Source organism: Zonotrichia albicollis, chromosome Z, assembly GCF_047830755.1.
Source record: "Zonotrichia albicollis isolate bZonAlb1 chromosome Z, bZonAlb1.hap1, whole genome shotgun sequence".
Taxonomy (NCBI): Eukaryota; Metazoa; Chordata; class Aves; order Passeriformes; family Passerellidae; genus Zonotrichia; species Zonotrichia albicollis.
In genome coordinates, this window is record NC_133860.1 from 71066469 (window position 1) to 71084748 (window position 18280).

Sequence of the window (18280 nt, forward strand, 5' to 3'; positions counted from 1 at the left end):
AGCAGCAAGCTGAGGAAATGACAGACTCCGCTGCCACGCAGTCTCCCGGGGAGGGAAGGCAACCGCTGCAGGTTGCACTGCAAATGCTCTGCACCCGGCACTCAGTACAGATGCCTCCTTTTTAGCTCATGCTAAAAGGACCTTGAGCTGAGGCAGGACATTGAGCAAAGCGGTGGCATCTTCATGGCCATTTTGTTCCCAAAGAAACTGGGTCACTGGTGCAGCATAAAGAGCAGAGCGAAGCAGAAGCCGGGTGATGCCAGTCCCAGGAGAAACCTTTACTTACGAGTCAGCTGGGTCAGGTAGTAGCCAGAATAGACGACGGAAAAGACGGTGCAAACCGCGGCACAGACTTGCCCCATCATTTTGGCAGCGCTGTGTGGGTTTGCACGCTGAATGCCACCCAAGGGAAAAGCAAGATTCCTCTTGGGGTGCAGGCCGTCTGCTGAGAACTCCTTGGGCACGAGGATCCTCCTGCAGGGAGCGAGCGGAAGAGCTGCTCTGGACGACCAGGCCTCGCGCGCACCGGGACAACGCTGTGCTGGCAGCACTGTGACGTGGCACCACTGCCTTGAGCTCACAATAGCAGCTGCTCTGCGGCTCTCTTGTGCTCAGCAAGCCAACCCTCTGTCCAGCTGATGCGAAAAAAAAGCCTGGGATGCTCTCCTCACTCATAAAGCAGCAGAAAATGTCCGGCCAGCCCATAAGGCAGTGCTCAAGGCTGCCTGGGGAAGGCACGGGAACTCAGAAAATGCACCAAGCCAAGTGGCACCCAAGGAACCCAAGCAAACATGACTTTTGGTCTCAAAAGCTTTGACTGAAAGCAAGTCTGCTTCTTCTAGGTGGCATCCTAGCTGGTTCTGAAAAGCATCCTAACTTCTTCAATGACATTTAGGGGGCAAAAGAAGCAAAGAGAACAAATTTCCAGGACTATTATAGGCTGCAGTTGCTTCTTGAGCATGCAGGTGCATGCTGACCTATGGAGGGGCTTGAAAGCTGGCCTGCAAGCAAAGCTGAGTTAATAGAAGATATAATGATGATTTCCAAGGGTATCCATAGCAAGGAAGAAGACAAGGCTGCCAGCACGGAAACCCATTAGAAAAGATACAGGAGAATTTTTGTAAGCTAGACTAGGTGCCTAAGTAGATGTGTATACCTGCCTTATTAAATTTCTGTAAAACTTTTGCTCATTCTGTTGACGTTAATTTCTTTGCACCAATGGATATAATAAGTTATTGTGATGTAGTGAATGAATTGAGATCACGCTTTGTTAAGACTATATAAGCCGGAGAACACACAGAATAAAATAAAAGCTTTTTCTTCTTGGACCTTGATCACGTGTGTATGCCACGTCCGGCCTAACGGTGACAGTTGCCCCATCTCTGGGTCAAGAACAAAGTATTCTCTGGCAGGTACCTTTTCAACAAACTGAGAAAGAAATTAGCACTTGGACATGCAGATTTCAGAAGGGAAGAAGGAAAAGGGTTGACAAGAATAAGCCTAAGTTTTAAATGCCTGAATCCCTCAAAAATCATGTGTTTTGGGATATTGTACCGTATGTTACACAGAGTTAAAACAAACCACAACTCATTAGTATCTGGACTTCATTGCCCACGATGCTTGGAAATGTTGCTTGAAGGCACTTTGTGCCAAAGATCCAGATCACTGTAGATGTAGATCAAAATCCTACCAAAAAATAATATTCCGTGTCAAAACCAGCAATAGTGACGACTTTTGTCCTTGGCAGTAGCTTCCAGGAGCTGCTGGCAATCAGCGAGCCTAGACACAAAGATGTGTATTCAATGCAGGGAGAGAAGCATCATGCTTAGCTCTAACTGCGACCTTTGCTAGCAGATCTTTTTAGCAGTTAAGAAATAACATTTGTTCTGCTCTTAGCCAGAGCCAGGATGGGAATCAAAGTCTAGATCACAGAAGAAGAACACATGAGCCTCAGCTTTTCCAGAAGAGGAAAAACACAAAGTACAGTAAATTTGCGTCGCGTTGACAGGGTTTTTCACCGATCTATAGACAAGTGATGAAGCTTAAAAGCTGAGAGCAAAGGAAAATCAACAGATCTGCTGAAACTGAGTGAAGAGGAAGGAGACTTGCAATGAACTGAAAAGCTGCACAGAAAGCTTCTCTACTTTTTGCAGTTGCTTCAAGTCTTACTTGGGAAAATCTAGCAGTACTTCCAACTTATGTTTATTAATTCTAGAATAAAGGCAATCAAAACTGTGTAGTGGTGCTCACGTTAAGTAAAGCGTAGGAAGCCATTAGAGTAAGAAAAAATTGTGTTTAGAAGGCTGAGGCAGCCTTAGGGGTAGGAGGAATGGGGAAGCGTGGAAACCAGGCCTGTGGGCAATATTCAAGGAGCATCCATTCCCTGAGCAGTCCCTCCCTGTGGGCATCCCAGCAGATGGAGTTGAAATGGAGCCACAGCTTGGTGGTAAAAGGGCCGGGGTGGTGAGCAGGGGCTCCTCCATCAAGTTGGTCACTGACAGGTGTGGTGTGCTGTGTCTGTGTGTGTGTCCAACACCTGGCAACTGCAGGCTGGCCCAGATGTGAGGAAAGGCCAAGGAGGCAGCAGAGTGGGAATGGGGCTCTGCAGGGGGCTCTGGTCGTTCCACACACCCGTGGGGATGAGGCTGGCCCAGAGGGTGCCTGGAGGTCTGGGGTGAAAAGGGGGGAAAGGAGAAGCAGGGAGGAAGGGCCAGAAGCCGCTGTGAGAATGCCATTCCATCGCACAGGCGACATAGTGAGAGGAGGGTGGGACCAAAAGGCTGATTCCTGCCGATCACCCTGACATCTTCAAGACAAGAGGTCCAGCAAGGACAGCACATCAGCCTCCAAGTGTTGTCCTGAATGTGAGCTCATTCCCTGCTGTTCATGACTCAGAAGTCTCTCAGCTTCCCACGGGCATTGCACACTTAAGGTAAGCAAAGCTGCCTACCTCTGAAAGGGACTGTCCCCTTAGCTACAGCATGGCAAGGAAGAGAGTCTTACAACACTCTGGATCGTTTAGACTTTTATTGTCACTCGGGATGAAACAAAGTATCCCCTCTCTACTTCTCAATCTTCATCGTTCTGTCCCGCAGGTGGCCTGTTCAGGCCAACAGCTTGCAGTGCCTGCAGGGTCCAGCTCTGCTGCAGCCCAGCTTTTCCTCTCACAGCTTAGTTCTTATTATGACAATTCTTTCATTTCAACTTAAAAGATACCTCAGATCTTCCCTAAATTAACAACACTCTCTTCTAAGCTAAACAATCCTCTATTACCTAAGCTATCTACATTCTAAAGTTCTTAAAAGTTAATCCCTATATTTCCTAATTTTTTGAAAACTTACATCTTTTTCAGAAACAAAAACAACAGAGCTTTAAATTGAACCTAACAGACACCTAACCTAACCTAACTTAACCTAACCTAACCTAACCTAACCTAACCTAACCAAACCTAACCTAACTTAACCTAACATACCCTAACCTACCCTAACACCTAAACGGAGCAAATTATAGAACCATTACATTTCCTATGTACAGCACAGCTCCTCTTCAAACTCAGGGGATGGCTGAAACTCTGCCTAAAGATGACCCATCCCGTTTCCCTCCTCTCTGCTGGCGGGGCACAAGGACCTCCTCAGGCGCAGGCTTCTCCTCTCTTGTCTTCCTGCACTTGCTTGGCTGAGATGATGAGAGCAGCCAGGCTGGAGGCAGGATCGCCCGAGGTGACAAACGGATGCTGCCCGGAGGAAAAAGAACAAAGATAGGAAGCCTTATTTTCAGGATGACATCCTCACGGGCTCAAGCAGGATTCCTTGGCTACCAGGAAGACACAGAAAGAGCACTGAGGGCAGCAGGTCCCCCTGCGCCTTCCTGTCCTGGCAGCTGTCTCAGCCACGTGGCCCACACTCCTCCTCATCCCTCCCTGCAGGTGTCCTCAGCAGACAGGGCTTTTTGCCCCTTTGCTTTTTCTTACCTGCAGGAGTTCCTTGGCAGACCAGCGCCTGTCCTCGTCTGCCTGCAGGCAGCAGCGGAGGAAGTCACGCAGGAGAGCCGAGTGGTGCCTGGGGTTCTGCAGTTTTGGGGGCCCGTTGCTTTCAATCAGTTCAAAAACCTACAGCACATGGATGCAAGAGGACACTCCACCTGCTCCTTTGCTAGCCACACACAGCTCTCTCCACACACAGCCCTCTCGCTAAGCTGCGCCTTACCCTGAGACGGGCTTCCCGCTGGTAAGGAGCTTCCCCTTCCACCATTTCCAGCCCCATGATCCCCAGAGACCAGATGTCCACTTTGGGGCCGTAGGCTTCTCCTCTCACCACCTCCGGCGCCATCCAGCTGGGAGTGCCGACGCTGGAGCTGCGCTTGCTGTGCCCAGGGCTGAGCTGAGCACAGAGGCCAAAGTCACCTGAGGACAAGAACAAAGCCTGTCAAAGCCAGCTACCACTGGCAAAGCAGCCAAAAGGACTGCCCACGCCAGCCTGACACGGCCATGCTGAATCTAGCTGAAAAGGCAGCTGAGCTCTCCTTCCACGTGGCTGCAGCCAGGCAAATAAGGCATCGGCCACTTGAAAGGCACCCTGACGATTCACGCACTGGCCAAGCGGCGCTTCTGGCCAAGTGGCAGCCACCAAAATGCCACCCCACACATATGCTGGAAATGCTGCAGCCCAGCAGGGATACCCACCCAACTTGACAGATCCATCCATGCCCACAAGAACGTTGCCGCTTTTGATGTCTCTGTGGATGACTTGGCGGGAATGAAGGAAATGCAGTCCTTGCAGGCACTGGAAGAGAAAAGGAGGGAGGGAAAGTCAATGTGACGTGCAGGATCTGATTTCATCCCACCAGCAAGGAAAGAGCTCAGCGGGATTGACAGCTTTCTCAGGGAATTGTGAGCTAGGGCGCAGCATCACGGTGCTGGCACAAAGAAGAGCTTGCTGCTTCAACTCTCTTGGTAGTTTTTTCTAGATTTCCAAGCGAAGGCATCTCGGCCTCCAAAAGTTCCATTGGCCTTCGGTAGGAAGCGCGTCACCTTTGGCTGGGAGGCGGCACAGCAAAGATTTTTGGGGACGCCTAGTGGCAGCAGAGGAGGAAGCAGCACCTTGGAGCTGTTCCAGAATGCGTCGCCATCCGGGCTGCAATGCTATCCTTTGAAGCTGAGGACAGCTCTATGCCCTTCGCTTGAAATTCTGCCACCTGCATCCTGCCTTCCAGTGGCAAGCAATGTAGGGCACAAAGACAGGCTCCAGGCAAACATTCCCAGGCAAAAGTGAGAAGAGGAAGCAAGTGAAACCAAGCCAGGGAGTGAGCACCAGCGCCAGAGCACAGACAGCATGGAAGAGTGCGAGAACAGAGCCTAAGGCGTGCATTGAGATTGGCAGGCACTTGACTTCCCATGCTCTTTCTTCTGCTGTGTGGCGTGACTGCAGCAGCAGCAGCGAAGGAAAGCTGAGAACAAGAAATCTCGGCTCTCCTTAACCTCCAGGAGACAAGCAGCATCCTGGGCAGGCCTGGGGAAGCAGCAGCGGGATCCCTCACCTCCCGACAGACAGCGCCTATCTGTCCTTCCTCCAGGTACACTGCCCTGAGCACATCAAACAAGGTGCCGCCGTCCATGAACTCCATGGCCAACCAGAGCTCCGCATCCACCAGGTAGCTGGAAGAAGAAAACCACCGCATGGAGAGACAGCAATAGGCACAGCCTCAGTCACCCAGGGCCTGAGCCAGCATTTTGCAACTGCTCTCCGAGCTACGTGTGCCACAAGAGATCATTGAACACCAGCTCCACCTCCTGCCACGCTCTGGAGACCAGCAGAGAAATCTTCACCAGCTCCGTTCTCTGCCAGTGACCAAAGGGCATTGTCTCTTCTGGCTTGCACAAGCTAAAGCTACATTGACACCAGAATATGCCAACCTGTCTAAGTAGGTAACAATATTGGGATTCCTGTTGTCCCTCATGGCCAGGATTTCGTTGGCAGCCAGCTCCTCGGACATCTCCTCCTTGAGTGACATGATCTTGATTGCCACCTGAAAGACATTGGCCACCGTTCCCTTGAGAAGACGCAGCCTGCTGGAGATCACAAGGAGCACGCAGCCAGTGCTGCTGCAATGAGGCAGCGGGCTGGGCCAAAGTGCCTTGTCAAGAGACAGCAGAGCTTAGCAGAAGCCATCCCAAAAGCATTCTACACCCTGAGCCTAGACTGTACTTCAGAGGAACAGCCTCTGAAGCAGACATGGAGCAGCCACCCAAACCTCCAGGCAGAGCTCACAGCAGCGGGGAAAGCGCTCCAGAGGTGCAAAATGGCATGGAGCTGCTAGCACTTTACCTGTTGTCCGCTGCTGGTGTCAAGGGCTTTATAAACAGCTCCAAACCCCCTAGAAAGCAAACAGCAGCAGAAAGAGCCCTTTATCCCTTGGCAGTGAAAGCAAGCCCAGGCCGCACATCTGCCCAGGCTGCCTGGACCCCTTCCTTAGGAAATGCCTGGCTGCGACGTCTCTCCGGCCAACAGCACGTCAGCCCGTGAGCCCTCTGCCTTGCGGGGCAGGCTGTCCAATGGAACACTAAGGTGCAGCATGAAGACCAAGGGCCACTGGAAATCTCCAAGGCACATGCCCAGCCAGGTCATTTCCGAACCTAAGGAGAACGCTCTCCTTGTGCCAGTGCATGCATGTGTGTGGCAAAAATGTGAGAACAATTGAGGACACAACACCATCTTTGAGAATCTGACATTTCTTGGATGGCAAGGTGCTCTTTCAGGCCAGAAAGCTGCAGGGGCAGAAGGTTTCCCAGCTCCTGCTCCTCATTGCTTCAAGCAAAACACTGCCAGCAACAACTTGTTGTTGATGAGGCGTTGGGATTGCTGTGACCGAACAGTCCTGGCAGGTGACAGGAGGTAAAGCCAGAGTCTGACCACGCTTGGAGCTTGCCTAACTTCATGCTTGATATTGCACTGGCCAAAGACCTGGCTCACACTTTTGTAAAATCAGCTGATGTCACGCTTACCCTCGTCCGAGTTCTTCAAGTCCCGTGTATTTGCTCATTGGCTGGCCCAGACTCACAAGGCTCCCTGAAAGACAAAAGCAGTGCAGGGCGCTCACTCGCACACAGAGACGCCACTGCCCAGACCGTCCCAGAGGCAGCCCCACTGCCCGCAGCTGTGGGCCCTTTGCGGTCCCTTGGCTTCCAGCTGCTGAGAGCAACAAGTGGGAGGGCCATCTTCTCCACCTTTCATCAGGTGGCCTTTCCAAGAAGGCCTTTATTTCTTTCAAGCACAGAAACGCATGCCATAAGCAAAAATGGCGAACCCTTAAGAAAGGGCCCCTAAGAGGTAAGCAAGGGCCTTTGCAGCCTCTGCACTCACACCCACCATCACTGGCAGGGCCAGCGCGGGTCCCAAAGTGTCTGAGCCAGAGGGGGAGTAAGAAGGAGAGCCATAAAAGAGCTGGGGCCAGAGAGCTCCCTGGGGCCTAGTCACTTGCTAGGTGCCAGCCTTCTGCTCAAGCAGAAACAAGCTCCGCTTTTCTCTTTGGCACAGAAGGCAGCCCAGGCAGAGCCAAGGCAGGCCCAGCCGCTCTCACAGGCAGCAGGGACTCCCTGAGCGCTGCCGCGCTGCCTCAGAGCACAACAACAGCTTCTGCACAGAGGCCTAAGTGCCTCTGAGACCGAGGGCCAACCTCTGGCGCAGCCTACACCCACACACGCACACAACACGCTGCTCTGGCAGACAAGAAATGCAGCGGACGTACTCAGTGTCTTCAGGCCCTGCTCCTCCCTCATCTCGGGCGGCTGGGCTGCGCTGCTGCAGGAAGTGCCGGCAGCGGGGGGCGAGCTGGCTGCTGCAGGCCATGCTGGTCCAGCGGCACCAGGTTCAATGGCAGAGCCGGTCTGGAGCTGGGACAAGAAAGGGTTGCCCGTCACAAGGGTGGCTGGCACAGATGCCCCGCAGAGCGCACGGCAAAAGCAAGGCCTTCGGAAGATGCTGTCAGCCATGTCCCCTTCTCAGCAGCAGATTTGGGAAAAGTGCAAAGGCTGCTTGGATCCAGCCCCTCTTGGCCACTTCCATGCTCCACGTTTTCAGCTTTTCTGCTAGACACTGGCATCAAGGTATCGCTGGGGCTGCCAAGATCCAGAAAGAGACCAGAGCATGGCCCAGAGCCTTGTTGCTTTCCTCCTCCTGTCTTCTCCTGGCCAATGAAAACACCCCGGAGCTGGCATGCAACCATCTACTCAGAAGCCCGGGGCGTGTCCCTTCTCTGATCTGTTTCCCGGATTTCCCCTCTCTATGGCAGCCTTTAGGGAGGAGCCCTTTGGAACTCCCATCCAGCCCCGCCCAGACCCCCCCGCCCTTTACAATGCAGGGCTGCTGAGGATTCTCCTCTCCAAACTCTGCTCTGAGCGGCTGGAAGTGAAGCCCAGCCTGAAGCTAATTAGTCCATGGAGCGGGCAGGTCCCTTCCAGGGGCCAGGGTCTCCCAGATCCCCTGCAAGGCTGTCAACTGCGTCTTTGGGCCGCTCTGTCCGCTGACCACAGGCAGCCTGTGCTGACAATGGGCACAAGGGGATGGCTCCTGTGCTGGGAATCGTGGAATGCTGCCTCTTGTCTGATGCCAAGAGACATTCTTGGGCCCTCTCAGCATGCCAGCTTAAATGTCAAACATCAGAAGGCACTGGCCAGGGCTCCCCGGCTTGCCTGAAGCAGCACTATGTCATGGCAGGCACAGAGCTGCCAGCATCTTCAGCCACGAGCAACAAGGGCTGCTCCAAAAGGGGAAGCCTGGCCCTGCCCCAAAGGCAGTGCCAAGCTCAGCTGCCTCTTACCGGCTCTGCAAGTTCAGGCTGTGGAGGGACAGCAGCTTGAGGCTTGGTGTTCCTTTGCTCCTCTTCATCTTCTTCCTCGATGACAGAGGCAGCCAGAGGAGCTGCTGACCCTGCTGTTGAGCCCTGCAGACAGACAGAAGTGAGAGAGAAGGGCAAAAGCCAATTCCTTAGGAGCTGCTTTCTACTGAGCTGGGAAAGGACCCAGAAGTAGGGGAAATCATAGACTTTGATACACGCGGGAGTCTGAGTCACAAAAACGCATGGAAGATGGTTGAATGAGGTGCTCCTCCATCTTGCTGTGCATTTGAGCTTCCCTGCTGGCTACAAGCAGCAAGACGCCTTGGAGCCGTCCCATCTGCCTTTCATCTCCTGAAAGGCTCTTGGCTGGAAAATCAGCAATCGAGTGCTGATTTGCTCCCTTTGCTACTGCTGATGCCACCGGGCAGTTGGCCTTTCTTTCAGCCTCCCACACTGGCACTCCCCACTCAAGTGCAAGCGGCCAAGCTGGCAGAATTGCTGCTTAATTGTCACACGCCAGCAACATCACAGCTTCCTTTGCCACTCACCAAAGGACAGGCTTGTCTCCATCCGCGTGTCAGGTGACCTGCAGCGAGCAAGGGAAAAGGAACCAGAGGCCCTTAGAAAAGTGCTTGTGCTGGCGACTCTCCCAGCACAAGGCAGTCCACACACAGAGCATTTCCCTTTGCCAACGTGCCTCCAGGAGCAACAGCTCTTTCCCACAGCTAGCAAGAGAGCAACAAGGACGCTATAGTAGGCTCTGGCTACATTTGGGCCTCTTTTGCCAAGAGAGAAATAGAAAGACGGTGGTGGAAATGCCCGCTGCTCTTCAAAAGTTTGCGCTTCTGTTGTGCCCAACAGCTCAAGCAGCATTTTCCTCTTCTCTTTCCTGCATCTTAGATATCAATTCTTTTAAATGGCATGCCCTAATTCCCATCCGTTGGCTGAAGATGATAGCCCAGCAAAGCTTCCACCAAGGGCCCCATTCGCTGTGGCAGCTCCCTGCTGAAGCAGCCCGGGAACAGCTGCTGCGCTCAGCAGCAAACCCTCCCTGCATTGGAGTTTCTGCTGCATTGCCAAGGGAATGGCAGTCTGGGCACACCATCAAAGGGTCAAGTCCCGCAGCCAAGGCCTCTAAGGGGCAGAATTTGGAGCGAAAGGCGCTTTCCTTCACTCCTGCAGAGAACCACTGTGTTGGCAGAAGTACTTCTGCGGATCTCTCCTAGAGTCTGCAATTTGCATCTTGTCTTGCTTGAAGCAACAAGCTGAGGAAATGACAGACTCCGCTGCCACGCAGTCTCCCGGGGAGGGAAGGAAACCGCTGCAGGTTGCACTGCAAATGCTCTGCACCCGGCACTCAGTACAGATGCCTCCTTTTTAGCTCATGCTAAAAGGACCTTGAGCTGAGGCAGGACATTGAGCAAAGCGGTGGCATCTTCATGGCCATTTTGTTCCCAAAGAAACTGGGTCACTGGTGCAGCATAAAGAGCAGAGCGAAGCAGAAGCCGGGTGATGCCAGTCCCAGGAGAAACCTTTACTTACGAGTCAGCTGGGTCAGGTAGTAGCCAGAATAGACGACGGAAAAGACGGTGCAAACCGCGGCACAGACTTGCCCCATCATTTTGGCAGCGCTGTGTGGGTTTGCACGCTGAATGCCACCCAAGGGAAAAGCAAGATTCCTCTTGGGGTGCAGGCCGTCTGCTGAGAACTCCTTGGGCACGAGGATCCTCCTGCAGGGAGCGAGCGGAAGAGCTGCTCTGGACGACCAGGCCTCGCGCGCACCGGGACAACGCTGTGCTGGCAGCACTGTGACGTGGCACCACTGCCTTGAGCTCACAATAGCAGCTGCTCTGCGGCTCTCTTGTGCTCAGCAAGCCAACCCTCTGTCCAGCTGATGCGAAAAAAAAGCCTGGGATGCTCTCCTCACTCATAAAGCAGCAGAAAATGTCCGGCCAGCCCATAAGGCAGTGCTCAAGGCTGCCTGGGGAAGGCACGGGAACTCAGAAAATGCACCAAGCCAAGTGGCACCCAAGGAACCCAAGCAAACATGACTTTTGGTCTCAAAAGCTTTGACTGAAAGCAAGTCTGCTTCTTCTAGGTGGCATCCTAGCTGGTTCTGAAAAGCATCCTAACTTCTTCAATGACATTTAGGGGGCAAAAGAAGCAAAGAGAACAAATTTCCAGGACTATTATAGGCTGCAGTTGCTTCTTGAGCATGCAGGTGCATGCTGACCTATGGAGGGGCTTGAAAGCTGGCCTGCAAGCAAAGCTGAGTTAATAGAAGATATAATGATGATTTCCAAGGGTATCCATAGCAAGGAAGAAGACAAGGCTGCCAGCACGGAAACCCATTAGAAAAGATACAGGAGAATTTTTGTAAGCTAGACTAGGTGCCTAAGTAGATGTGTATACCTGCCTTATTAAATTTCTGTAAAACTTTTGCTCATTCTGGTGACGTTAATTTCTTTGCACCAATGGATATAATAAGTTATTGTGATGTAGTGAATGAATTGAGATCACGCTTTGTTAAGACTATATAAGCCGGAGAACACACAGAATAAAATAAAAGCTTTTTCTTCTTGGACCTTGATCACGTGTGTATGCCACGTCCGGCCTAACGGTGACAGTTGCCCCATCTCTGGGTCAAGAACAAAGTATTCTCTGGCAGGTACCTTTTCAACAAACTGAGAAAGAAATTAGCACTTGGACATGCAGATTTCAGAAGGGAAGAAGGAAAAGGGTTGACAAGAATAAGCCTAAGTTTTAAATGCCTGAATCCCTCAAAAATCATGTGTTTTGGGATATTGTACCGTATGTTACACAGAGTTAAAACAAACCACAACTCATTAGTATCTGGACTTCATTGCCCACGATGCTTGGAAATGTTGCTTGAAGGCACTTTGTGCCAAAGATCCAGATCACTGTAGATGTAGATCAAAATCCTACCAAAAAATAATATTCCGTGTCAAAACCAGCAATAGTGACGACTTTTGTCCTTGGCAGTAGCTTCCAGGAGCTGCTGGCAATCAGCGAGCCTAGACACAAAGATGTGTATTCAATGCAGGGAGAGAAGCATCATGCTTAGCTCTAACTGCGACCTTTGCTAGCAGATCTTTTTAGCAGTTAAGAAATAACATTTGTTCTGCTCTTAGCCAGAGCCAGGATGGGAATCAAAGTCTAGATCACAGAAGAAGAACACATGAGCCTCAGCTTTTCCAGAAGAGGAAAAACACAAAGTACAGTAAATTTGCGTCGCGTTGACAGGGTTTTTCACCGATCTATAGACAAGTGATGAAGCTTAAAAGCTGAGAGCAAAGGAAAATCAACAGATCTGCTGAAACTGAGTGAAGAGGAAGGAGACTTGCAATGAACTGAAAAGCTGCACAGAAAGCTTCTCTACTTTTTGCAGTTGCTTCAAGTCTTACTTGGGAAAATCTAGCAGTACTTCCAACTTATGTTTATTAATTCTAGAATAAAGGCAATCAAAACTGTGTAGTGGTGCTCACGTTAAGTAAAGCGTAGGAAGCCATTAGAGTAAGAAAAAATTGTGTTTAGAAGGCTGAGGCAGCCTTAGGGGTAGGAGGAATGGGGAAGCGTGGAAACCAGGCCTGTGGGCAATATTCAAGGAGCATCCATTCCCTGAGCAGTCCCTCCCTGTGGGCATCCCAGCAGATGGAGTTGAAATGGAGCCACAGCTTGGTGGTAAAAGGGCCGGGGTGGTGAGCAGGGGCTCCTCCATCAAGTTGGTCACTGACAGGTGTGGTGTGCTGTGTCTGTGTGTGTGTCCAACACCTGGCAACTGCAGGCTGGCCCAGATGTGAGGAAAGGCCAAGGAGGCAGCAGAGTGGGAATGGGGCTCTGCAGGGGGCTCTGGTCGTTCCACACACCCGTGGGGATGAGGCTGGCCCAGAGGGTGCCTGGAGGTCTGGGGTGAAAAGGGGGGAAAGGAGAAGCAGGGAGGAAGGGCCAGAAGCCGCTGTGAGAATGCCATTCCATCGCACAGGCGACATAGTGAGAGGAGGGTGGGACCAAAAGGCTGATTCCTGCCGATCACCCTGACATCTTCAAGACAAGAGGTCCAGCAAGGACAGCACATCAGCCTCCAAGTGTTGTCCTGAATGTGAGCTCATTCCCTGCTGTTCATGACTCAGAAGTCTCTCAGCTTCCCACGGGCATTGCACACTTAAGGTAAGCAAAGCTGCCTACCTCTGAAAGGGACTGTCCCCTTAGCTACAGCATGGCAAGGAAGAGAGTCTTACAACACTCTGGATCGTTTAGACTTTTATTGTCACTCGGGATGAAACAAAGTATCCCCTCTCTACTTCTCAATCTTCATCGTTCTGTCCCGCAGGTGGCCTGTTCAGGCCAACAGCTTGCAGTGCCTGCAGGGTCCAGCTCTGCTGCAGCCCAGCTTTTCCTCTCACAGCTTAGTTCTTATTATGACAATTCTTTCATTTCAACTTAAAAGATACCTCAGATCTTCCCTAAATTAACAACACTCTCTTCTAAGCTAAACAATCCTCTATTACCTAAGCTATCTACATTCTAAAGTTCTTAAAAGTTAATCCCTATATTTCCTAATTTTTTGAAAACTTACATCTTTTTCAGAAACAAAAACAACAGAGCTTTAAATTGAACCTAACAGACACCTAACCTAACCTAACTTAACCTAACCTAACCTAACCTAACCTAACCTAACCAAACCTAACCTAACTTAACCTAACATACCCTAACCTACCCTAACACCTAAACGGAGCAAATTATAGAACCATTACATTTCCTATGTACAGCACAGCTCCTCTTCAAACTCAGGGGATGGCTGAAACTCTGCCTAAAGATGACCCATCCCGTTTCCCTCCTCTCTGCTGGCGGGGCACAAGGACCTCCTCAGGCGCAGGCTTCTCCTCTCTTGTCTTCCTGCACTTGCTTGGCTGAGATGATGAGAGCAGCCAGGCTGGAGGCAGGATCGCCCGAGGTGACAAACGGATGCTGCCCGGAGGAAAAAGAACAAAGATAGGAAGCCTTATTTTCAGGATGACATCCTCACGGGCTCAAGCAGGATTCCTTGGCTACCAGGAAGACACAGAAAGAGCACTGAGGGCAGCAGGTCCCCCTGCGCCTTCCTGTCCTGGCAGCTGTCTCAGCCACGTGGCCCACACTCCTCCTCATCCCTCCCTGCAGGTGTCCTCAGCAGACAGGGCTTTTTGCCCCTTTGCTTTTTCTTACCTGCAGGAGTTCCTTGGCAGACCAGCGCCTGTCCTCGTCTGCCTGCAGGCAGCAGCGGAGGAAGTCACGCAGGAGAGCCGAGTGGTGCCTGGGGTTCTGCAGTTTTGGGGGCCCGTTGCTTTCAATCAGTTCAAAAACCTACAGCACATGGATGCAAGAGGACACTCCACCTGCTCCTTTGCTAGCCACACACAGCTCTCTCCACACACAGCCCTCTCGCTAAGCTGCGCCTTACCCTGAGACGGGCTTCCCGCTGGTAAGGAGCTTCCCCTTCCACCATTTCCAGCCCCATGATCCCCAGAGACCAGATGTCCACTTTGGGGCCGTAGGCTTCTCCTCTCACCACCTCCGGCGCCATCCAGCTGGGAGTGCCGACGCTGGAGCTGCGCTTGCTGTGCCCAGGGCTGAGCTGAGCACAGAGGCCAAAGTCACCTGAGGACAAGAACAAAGCCTGTCAAAGCCAGCTACCACTGGCAAAGCAGCCAAAAGGACTGCCCACGCCAGCCTGACACGGCCATGCTGAATCTAGCTGAAAAGGCAGCTGAGCTCTCCTTCCACGTGGCTGCAGCCAGGCAAATAAGGCATCGGCCACTTGAAAGGCACCCTGACGATTCACGCACTGGCCAAGCGGCGCTTCTGGCCAAGTGGCAGCCACCAAAATGCCACCCCACACATATGCTGGAAATGCTGCAGCCCAGCAGGGATACCCACCCAACTTGACAGATCCATCCATGCCCACAAGAACGTTGCCGCTTTTGATGTCTCTGTGGATGACTTGGCGGGAATGAAGGAAATGCAGTCCTTGCAGGCACTGGAAGAGAAAAGGAGGGAGGGAAAGTCAATGTGACGTGCAGGATCTGATTTCATCCCACCAGCAAGGAAAGAGCTCAGCGGGATTGACAGCTTTCTCAGGGAATTGTGAGCTAGGGCGCAGCATCACGGTGCTGGCACAAAGAAGAGCTTGCTGCTTCAACTCTCTTGGTAGTTTTTTCTAGATTTCCAAGCGAAGGCATCTCGGCCTCCAAAAGTTCCATTGGCCTTCGGTAGGAAGCGCGTCACCTTTGGCTGGGAGGCGGCACAGCAAAGATTTTTGGGGACGCCTAGTGGCAGCAGAGGAGGAAGCAGCACCTTGGAGCTGTTCCAGAATGCGTCGCCATCCGGGCTGCAATGCTATCCTTTGAAGCTGAGGACAGCTCTATGCCCTTCGCTTGAAATTCTGCCACCTGCATCCTGCCTTCCAGTGGCAAGCAATGTAGGGCACAAAGACAGGCTCCAGGCAAACATTCCCAGGCAAAAGTGAGAAGAGGAAGCAAGTGAAACCAAGCCAGGGAGTGAGCACCAGCGCCAGAGCACAGACAGCATGGAAGAGTGCGAGAACAGAGCCTAAGGCGTGCATTGAGATTGGCAGGCACTTGACTTCCCATGCTCTTTCTTCTGCTGTGTGGCGTGACTGCAGCAGCAGCAGCGAAGGAAAGCTGAGAACAAGAAATCTCGGCTCTCCTTAACCTCCAGGAGACAAGCAGCATCCTGGGCAGGCCTGGGGAAGCAGCAGCGGGATCCCTCACCTCCCGACAGACAGCGCCTATCTGTCCTTCCTCCAGGTACACTGCCCTGAGCACATCAAACAAGGTGCCGCCGTCCATGAACTCCATGGCCAACCAGAGCTCCGCATCCACCAGGTAGCTGGAAGAAGAAAACCACCGCATGGAGAGACAGCAATAGGCACAGCCTCAGTCACCCAGGGCCTGAGCCAGCATTTTGCAACTGCTCTCCGAGCTACGTGTGCCACAAGAGATCATTGAACACCAGCTCCACCTCCTGCCACGCTCTGGAGACCAGCAGAGAAATCTTCACCAGCTCCGTTCTCTGCCAGTGACCAAAGGGCATTGTCTCTTCTGGCTTGCACAAGCTAAAGCTACATTGACACCAGAATATGCCAACCTGTCTAAGTAGGTAACAATATTGGGATTCCTGTTGTCCCTCATGGCCAGGATTTCGTTGGCAGCCAGCTCCTCGGACATCTCCTCCTTGAGTGACATGATCTTGATTGCCACCTGAAAGACATTGGCCACCGTTCCCTTGAGAAGACGCAGCCTGCTGGAGATCACAAGGAGCACGCAGCCAGTGCTGCTGCAATGAGGCAGCGGGCTGGGCCAAAGTGCCTTGTCAAGAGACAGCAGAGCTTAGCAGAAGCCATCCCAAAAGCATTCTACACCCTGAGCCTAGACTGTACTTCAGAGGAACAGCCTCTGAAGCAGACATGGAGCAGCCACCCAAACCTCCAGGCAGAGCTCACAGCAGCGGGGAAAGCGCTCCAGAGGTGCAAAATGGCATGGAGCTGCTAGCACTTTACCTGTTGTCCGCTGCTGGTGTCAAGGGCTTTATAAACAGCTCCAAACCCCCTAGAAAGCAAACAGCAGCAGAAAGAGCCCTTTATCCCTTGGCAGTGAAAGCAAGCCCAGGCCGCACATCTGCCCAGGCTGCCTGGACCCCTTCCTTAGGAAATGCCTGGCTGCGACGTCTCTCCGGCCAACAGCACGTCAGCCCGTGAGCCCTCTGCCTTGCGGGGCAGGCTGTCCAATGGAACACTAAGGTGCAGCATGAAGACCAAGGGCCACTGGAAATCTCCAAGGCACATGCCCAGCCAGGTCATTTCCGAACCTAAGGAGAACGCTCTCCTTGTGCCAGTGCATGCATGTGTGTGGCAAAAATGTGAGAACAATTGAGGACACAACACCATCTTTGAGAATCTGACATTTCTTGGATGGCAAGGTGCTCTTTCAGGCCAGAAAGCTGCAGGGGCAGAAGGTTTCCCAGCTCCTGCTCCTCATTGCTTCAAGCAAAACACTGCCAGCAACAACTTGTTGTTGATGAGGCGTTGGGATTGCTGTGACCGAACAGTCCTGGCAGGTGACAGGAGGTAAAGCCAGAGTCTGACCACGCTTGGAGCTTGCCTAACTTCATGCTTGATATTGCACTGGCCAAAGACCTGGCTCACACTTTTGTAAAATCAGCTGATGTCACGCTTACCCTCGTCCGAGTTCTTCAAGTCCCGTGTATTTGCTCATTGGCTGGCCCAGACTCACAAGGCTCCCTGAAAGACAAAAGCAGTGCAGGGCGCTCACTCGCACACAGAGACGCCACTGCCCAGACCGTCCCAGAGGCAGCCCCACTGCCCGCAGCTGTGGGCCCTTTGCGGTCCCTTGGCTTCCAGCTGCTGAGAGCAACAAGTGGGAGGGCCATCTTCTCCACCTTTCATCAGGTGGCCTTTCCAAGAAGGCCTTTATTTCTTTCAAGCACAGAAACGCATGCCATAAGCAAAAATGGCGAACCCTTAAGAAAGGGCCCCTAAGAGGTAAGCAAGGGCCTTTGCAGCCTCTGCACTCACACCCACCATCACTGGCAGGGCCAGCGCGGGTCCCAAAGTGTCTGAGCCAGAGGGGGAGTAAGAAGGAGAGCCATAAAAGAGCTGGGGCCAGAGAGCTCCCTGGGGCCTAGTCACTTGCTAGGTGCCAGCCTTCTGCTCAAGCAGAAACAAGCTCCGCTTTTCTCTTTGGCACAGAAGGCAGCCCAGGCAGAGCCAAGGCAGGCCCAGCCGCTCTCACAGGCAGCAGGGACTCCCTGAGCGCTGCCGCGCTGCCTCAGAGCACAACAACAGCTTCTGCACAGAGGCCTAAGTGCCTCTGAGACCGAGGGCCAACCTCTGGCGCAGCCTACACCCACACACGCACACAACACGCTGCTCTGGCAGACAAGAAATGCAGTGGACGTACTCAGTGTCTTCAGGCCCTGCTCCTCCCTCATCTCGGGCGGCTGGGCTGCGCTGCTGCAGGAAGTGCCGGCAGCGGGGGGCGAGCTGGCTGCTGCAGGCCATGCTGGTCCAGCGGCACCAGGTTCAATGGCAGAGCCGGTCTGGAGCTGGGACAAGAAAGGGTTGCCCGTCACAAGGGTGGCTGGCACAGATGCCCCGCAGAGCGCACGGCAAAAGCAAGGCCTTCGGAAGATGCTGTCAGCCATGTCCCCTTCTCAGCAGCAGATTTGGGAAAAGTGCAAAGGCTGCTTGGATCCAGCCCCTCTTGGCCACTTCCATGCTCCACGTTTTCAGCTTTTCTGCTAGACACTGGCATCAAGGTATCGCTGGGGCTGCCAAGATCCAGAAAGAGACCAGAGCATGGCCCAGAGCCTTGTTGCTTTCCTCCTCCTGTCTTCTCCTGGCCAATGA

The 18280-nt window shown here is 52.7% G+C and overlaps 2 protein-coding genes across 2 annotated transcripts; both read right to left on the reverse strand.

The window, feature by feature from the left end:
- Positions 1-3631: 3631 nt before the first annotated feature.
- Positions 3632-7987, reverse strand: LOC141727267 (serine/threonine-protein kinase PAK 3-like). The gene is made up of 9 exons (XM_074533627.1): positions 7744-7987; positions 7001-7064; positions 6324-6372; positions 5912-6024; positions 5536-5653; positions 4682-4781; positions 4206-4402; positions 3953-4108; positions 3632-3733 (listed from the first exon to the last, which is right to left on the reverse strand). Exons 1-9 carry the CDS (start codon positions 7985-7987, stop codon positions 3632-3634), a joined length of 1143 nt encoding a protein of 380 aa, XP_074389728.1.
- Positions 7988-13719: 5732 nt separating this feature from the next.
- On the reverse strand, positions 13720-18075 carry LOC141727268 (serine/threonine-protein kinase PAK 3-like). Its single transcript, XM_074533628.1, has 9 exons — positions 17832-18075; positions 17089-17152; positions 16412-16460; positions 16000-16112; positions 15624-15741; positions 14770-14869; positions 14294-14490; positions 14041-14196; positions 13720-13821 (listed from the first exon to the last, which is right to left on the reverse strand). The coding sequence occupies exons 1-9, from the start codon at positions 18073-18075 to the stop codon at positions 13720-13722; spliced, it is 1143 nt and encodes a 380-aa protein (XP_074389729.1).
- Between the last annotated feature and the right edge of the window lie 205 nt (positions 18076-18280).